Raw genomic sequence first — 6,592 nt, 5'->3', positions numbered from 1 at the left:
TAATTCTAGTACATAGATATCGGAGGTTTGGGCGAAGAGGATCAAAACCAGGTGCGCAGACCCATTTTCCTCGTTTCTGCCTCTATGATGACTGAAATTGAAGAGAAAACGGCTATATTGCCTAACAAAAGCACCAACTAACCAACAGAATTTACAGACCATAATTTTTAAGGAAGTTTCTGAGTGACCGAATCATCAAGGATGGGATCTCTCCTGGCACTAGCTTTAGTAGAGGCCTCAGCTTGATAGCTCTGGGAAAGGGCTCTGATTTGCTCTATGGCTTCCTCCATATGACTGCACCTTCCTTTCAGATTTTCAATCTCTTCCTTCTGCTTCTCCAGTTTCTTCCGCTTCGATTGACTATCAGCTTCATAATCGTCCTTCAGATCATTAAAATGCTTGACAAATCTGTTAATCATGATTGTGTGAGCTTTGCACATGGTGCACTCGTTGTTGAAGAGCCTGTCTATTGGATTGATTGCTGGCTCCTGAGCGTTCGGCTGGTCTTGTTGATCCGCCATGTTACTGGACTGGTTGAGAGAATCTGAAATATGAGAAGAGAGGTGGAAGTCGGGGAGAAGGGGAATATCGGGAAGAGATGCGATATAACAGAGGAGATAGAACATAGATGGAAGGAGCGAAAAACGCTGGGGATTGAGGTGGATGGGCAGCGAGGTAATACCAGGGGCTCTGCAACGATCAAGGAACAAATAGTCAGCTATCAATAAAACGACAGAGCATAAACCAGCAGTTACCAGGAGTGGGGGGCGGAGCTCTGGATCCTGATGAGAGTTGGAAACTTCAGAATGGTGCCATCGCTTGATGAGATCACAGTGGAGATGCCTTGCAATGCACGAACTGTAGAGTTACTAAGGACCAAATTGCAATATATAGAAACATAGAGATTCCGCAGCTGCTTGAAGCGGTTCTGAGAGGATCTTTTCTTGGAGAGATCCTCTGAAATGATTTGGCTGCGGTCGAGGAGCATGCAGAGGGGATGGGCATGATCACGCATCCTGAGAATGACTGTGCTGATCAGGAGATTATTCATGATGAGACAGTACTCAATGATATGAACCTGATCCTGAGGGCGGTTTATTCTCCTTTGGTACCAGGTTGGGCAGTTGAGGAGATTTGGGGGTGAGGAGGGAGATTCGGGGAAGGACCAGATACGGGGGGGATGGTGCCTGAGGTGACTGGTGTTCTGGGGTGAGGGGATGGGGAAGGCCTGCTTAGGGTATATCTTTTTCATAAACTGTATCATTCTCCCTGACCTGGCCTGTTTGTCTGCCTGTAGCTTTATTAGCTTGTTCATCTGCCTCCATGTTGTTTCCTCTTAGAATGTGCTTGAAGGTGACTCCGCTGAGACTCCTGATGTTTTCCATTATCCTACCTTTGATGCTGTTTAAAGCCATTTGCTTGAAATCTTTCCCTGAGGTCATGGCCGCTATGATGATAGCAGAATCGCCCATGATAAGAAGATTTTGGAGGCCGAGTTTTCTGGCGATAGAGGTCCCCAGGAGGAGGCTGTATGCCTCTGCCTTATTATTTGACATGGAGCCTAATCCCCATTCAAATGTAACAATGGTTTTTCCTTGGGAGTCTCTAATGATTCCACCAGCTCCAGCTTGGCCCGGGTTATTTTTTGATGCCCCATCAAATTGGAGGGTGGGTCTCCTTTGTTTTTGTATCCAATTTTTAACTTCTTCCTTGGTCCCTCTCAACTTCCAGTCCAAGTTTCCTCTTCCTGTGTTTACATTTTTTTGAGTTCTTGTTTCATAATTGAATTTGCTCATCCACTCTTTTACACTTGCATCTGTCAATTCCAAGTCTGCCTGGGTTATACCATTTGCTTCAATGGTCTCTGAAATGAGTGCAATCGTTTTAGCCAGGGTGCTAGAGATACTTGGCTTCTTGTTGTTGAATATGCACTTGTTTCTGGCGATCCATATCTGCCAGCAGAGATTTGATGGAATACTATTCCACATCCTTTTAGCTAGGTTCTTGCTTTTGTTGGATTGGGGGAAACTTTTATCCCAACTTTTCTGAAGGAGAGTGATCTGGTTGGGGAGATCACCAATGATTAGAGGGCTGGTGATGAGTTTCCAGCAAGATCTCGCAAAGGGGCATTCTATAAAGAGATGGTTGCTACTTTCCTCCGCCTCCCTACACATGCAGCAGATTGAGGGGCCATGAATGCCCTTCTTCCTGAGGTTTTCCGCAGTAAGAATTTTGCCATGCAGAAGGGTCCAATTGAAAAGCTTTACCTTTGGCAGACATTCAGTTCTCCAAGCTGCTTTATGAAGTGGCCAGTTGTTTATTGCTGAGGCGTTTTGGAGTGCTTTGTAGCCCTCTTTGACCGTGTAGCTGCCCCCATTAGGGTCCCATACAAACTTGTCATCTGACATTCTGTTTGTGGGGGCTGAGCCTATGAGTGAAATCTTAATATCGACCCAGAGGTTCTTGAGATCATTGGGGAGAGAGAAAGATCTCCAGCCTATCCAGCAGTTCTGTTCCCAGAGAGAGATATCATAAAGAGTTTTGAGATTTGCCTCTGTCATCCACCGTTGCAGGGGCTTGAATTTAGGGAGCATTTCCCTAGCCTCCGAGCCCATTATTCTATCCTCCCATATGCTGATATCTCTACCATTGCCCGGAGCTCTTGAGATACAGGATTTGAATTGGGGGAGAGTCTTTTTGATCAGCTTCCAAACAAGAGTACACTGTCTGTCAATGATGGTTTCAGAGAGGATATTGCTGTTGGCCCCATTCAGATATTTCCTCTTGATGACCTCTGTCCACCAGGCTCCTTTCTCGTTGAGAATTCTCCAGGTCAATTTGTAAACCATAGCCATGTTTTCGAGTCTTGGTATTCTAATTCCGAGCCCTCCTTTTTCTAAGGGAAGAATGACCTTGTCCCACTTTACCAAGCTGAACTTTTTTGTGTCTTGCTTTCCTCCTTGCCACAAAAAGCTTCTAATAATCAGCTCCATGTGCTTATGGATGCTTGCCGGGGCGAGAGTAGTGGCAAATTGATAGATTGGAAGGGCTGAAAGGATGGCCTTGATGAGAATTGTTCTGCCCGCCAAGTTAAGCCAATACACTCCCCAGCTCTGAAGCTTCCCCCTCAATTTCTCCATTAGCTTAACCCAAATCTCAGTTTTGATTGTTTCCTTGGCTAATGGAAGCCCCAGGTACATAAAATGGGACCAGTTCCCTTGGGCAGGGATTTCCATGATTATGGAGATTCTCTGGGTTATGTATCTTGGGACATTCCAGGTGTAGATCATGCACTTGTTGTTGTTTAGCTTACCTCCAGAGGCTTGGAGAAAGAGGTCCAATGTTTTCTTGAACCTCCGGGCCATAAGGCTTGAGGCACCTCCGATTAACAGAGTATCATCTGCAAAAAGGGAGTGATTAATCCCCTTGGTTCCTCGGACTATATCTACCCCTGTTATTTCCTTTAACTTGCGCTTGTTCTCCAGATGCAAGCTTAGAGTTTCAGCCATGATAATGTAGAGAAAGGGGGATAGCGGGCATCCTTGCCTCAAGCCTCTTGAACTTTTGAAGGCATTGCAGGGCCTACCATTAATGAGGGGAGCTGTCCAGTTGAAGGAAATGCATTCCATGACCCTGCTGATGAAGTACTCAGAGATGCCAAAATTCTTTAGAGCTACCTGAAGGAATGAATGGTTAACCCGGTCAAAGGCGTTCGCCATGTCTAGCTTAATGATCATGCCCCTTTCCTTTCTAGAAATGCTGCTATGGATTGCCTCCTGAATGAGAATGACATTGTCCGTTATATGTCTCCTAGGGACGAAGCCTCCTTGGTTCTCGGAGATGAGGGAAGGGAGGATTTTTTTAAGCCTGTTTGCCAAGATCTTAGTGATGATTTTGTAGGAGACATTACACAAGGATATAGGGCGGAATCTATCAAATGTTTGAGGGTTGGGGTCTTTAGGGATAAGAGCTAGATGGGAGGATTTGATGCTGCTGCCCATTTTGCATTTTGTGAAGAAGTTTTTTGCCATTCTGATATAATCCTTCTTGATAATTTCCCAATGGGTTCTGTAAAAGGCCACAGTGAAACCATCAGGGCCTGGAGCCTTGTCCAAGGGCATGCTGTGAATTGACCATTCTATCTCCTCCGTCGTGATCTCCTTATCTAAATCTGCATTTTGGGCTTCTGAGATCTTGTTCTCAATTATATTGAGGAAATCCGGGTTTTCCAAGTATTGAGGATCAGCTGTTAAAAGAGTTTGAAAATGTCGGGACGCTGCTTCCTTAATTTCCACTTGTTCTGTTAGGACTCTTCCCTCCACTGTTATTCTTTCAATATTGTTCCCTGCGCGCCTTAGTTTGAGGCTGTTATGAAAAAAAGAGGTATTTTTATCTCCTGATTTGAGCCAAAGGCATCGTGATTTCTGCCTTTGCTCTTCCTCTTCCATTCGGTTCTGTTTGTACAGCTCCTTATACAGTTCATTTTCTTTAATTTAATATTCTTCTGTGTCTTGGCCTCTTTCCTTTTCTTGGTTCCACTGTGCTAGTTTCATTTGGAGATCGGTTTTTTTTTTCCCTTCCTCTATTGCGTATTTTCTTGCCCATTGTTTGATGGCTGTCCGGAGGAGCTTGAGCTTGGTTTCCCAGATGTAGTGAGGGGAGCCCGCGATTTCTATTGCCCAGTGCTCCTTTACCAAGTTTCTGAAATCTTCGCTGCTGTCCCATGCTCTGTTATACTTAAAGGGAATCGGTCCCATATTTTCCCCTTTGACCAAATGCAATGCCACTGGTTTATGGTCTGATATATAGCCTTGTATAATTGTGCTTTGGATCCTTGAGAAATTAGCCACGATTCTTTCTTGAGCCAAGATACGGTCCAGCCTCTCTTTTATGTTATTTTTGCCTGTTCTCTTATTTGACCATGTGAAACGCCCATTTTGTGGTGGGATGTCAACGAGACTGTGAGCTTGTATGATTTTTTCTAATGCATCTCTTGAGGGGTCTGCAAAGAAATTCCCTCCCATCTTCTCTTCCGCATTCCTTATTAAATTCAAATCTCCTCCCAGGAAGATGTTCCTTCCCTGGGCAGTCATTAGATCTGAGGTGATTGACTCCCAGCAAGAGGCTTTTTCTCTGAAGTGGGGGGGAGCGTAGACATTATATATTGTGTATTCTTCTGTCATGGTTATGTTTTGCATATCTAGTCTTATCCACCATCTATTCTGCCTGCGGTCTTTGAGTTTCCATTTGTTTTTGTCCCAAATTGTTCCTATTCCTCCTGAGGCACCTGCTGCGCTCAGTGCTATTCCTTCATAACTTCTGCTTCTTTTCATGCTGGTTTGAAATTCCTGTTCAGTGATTTTGGTCTCCTGGAGTAGGAGAAAGTCTGGATGTTCTGATTTAAGAAGGTCTCGGACTGAATTAGCTTTTAGGGAGGAGCCCATCCCCCTACAATTCCAAGAGACCAAAATCATCATTTACTTTGTTTGTTGTAGGCCCCGCATTTCTCTTTCATCTTCTCTCCACTTCCTTTGGTCTTATCTAGATATGTATCCATTGGCTGTTGGGTCCCTGTGGCCATTTCTTTTGCAGCATTCTCATCCCTTATCTCCTTGTTTGATTTCCTTCCAACTTTTCTGGGAGGGTCAGTGGATGTGGTGTTTTCCTTCGACTTGTTCCTAGTTAGGATTCTTTCAACAGTTGGGGGAGGAGAGGTCTGGGGGGGAGAGGGAGGAGTTGCCTTGGGGCCTCTCGGGGAAGGGGGAGGGGATGGGGGATCCTCTGCAGACAGAGTTTCGAAAGGATTGGAGGAAATGGGGAAGGAAGGGCCAGATCCAGAGGGTTGGGAGGGGGGGATGGGGGTTTCAGAGGGGGGCTTTGTGGATGCTCCGGGGGGGGGTTTGATTTTTTCTTCTTGACTATTTCCCATGCTTCTTCAGGAGCTTCAACATTGTTATCAGAATCTATTGATTTAGATTTACTACATCTATTAGCAAAGTGCCCATATTCGTGACATACCTTGCACTTGAAAGGCAGTTGCTCGTAGTCCACTTGCTGTATGTGAGTCCACTGGTCGACTTTAAGTTTGATTGCTTCCGGTAACCCTTTCCCCAGATCAACTTCGACACATATCCGTGCACATGCGTGCATGTTCTCCCTTGGTTCCGATCTATCGATATATTTCCCAACAGCGTTCCCAATGGCTTTCACCGATTCATCTCCCCAGCAGTGGAGAGGCAGATGGGGAAGGCGAACCCAAACAGGAACAGCATTGGGAACATCCATCTCAGGATCAAAGTCAGGGGTCCATCTGTTGAGGTAAAGGCCTCTGGTATCCATAAAGTATGGGCCGTTTCTGAAGATGAGATTACGATCCTCCACTGATTCGAAGAGGAAGGTGAAAAACCCCCTCCCACAGAACCTTATTGCTATCTTTCCTTGGACCATCGAGTTCCAGTTCCTTTCTACCCAACGTTGAACTGTGCGGGGAGAAGGCCATAGTCCCGTAAACTGTCCTACCAAGCCACGTTCAGCTAAGGCAACAACAGCTCTCCTCGGGAGGGCGGGAGGGAGCGAGACTTCCGGGATTTCA

General features: G+C 45.5%; 1 protein-coding gene across 1 annotated transcript; it reads right to left on the bottom strand.

Moving 5' to 3' along the window:
• Nucleotides 1-1,232: 1,232 nt before the first annotated feature.
• On the bottom strand, nt 1,233-4,448 carry LOC149158826 (uncharacterized). The gene has a single exon (XM_089434109.1). It carries the CDS (start codon nt 4,446-4,448, stop codon nt 1,233-1,235), a length of 3,216 nt encoding a protein of 1,071 aa, XP_089290235.1.
• Nucleotides 4,449-6,592: the final 2,144 nt, after the last annotated feature.

This window comes from Pinus tabuliformis, chromosome 5_2 (assembly GCF_031772625.1).
Source record: "Pinus tabuliformis cultivar Carrire ecotype Pingquan chromosome 5_2, CPIR1, whole genome shotgun sequence".
NCBI lineage: Eukaryota > Viridiplantae > Streptophyta > Pinopsida > Pinales > Pinaceae > Pinus > Pinus tabuliformis.
Note: the sequence above shows the minus strand (reverse complement) of the source record. Positions and strands in the feature narration are given on the sequence as shown.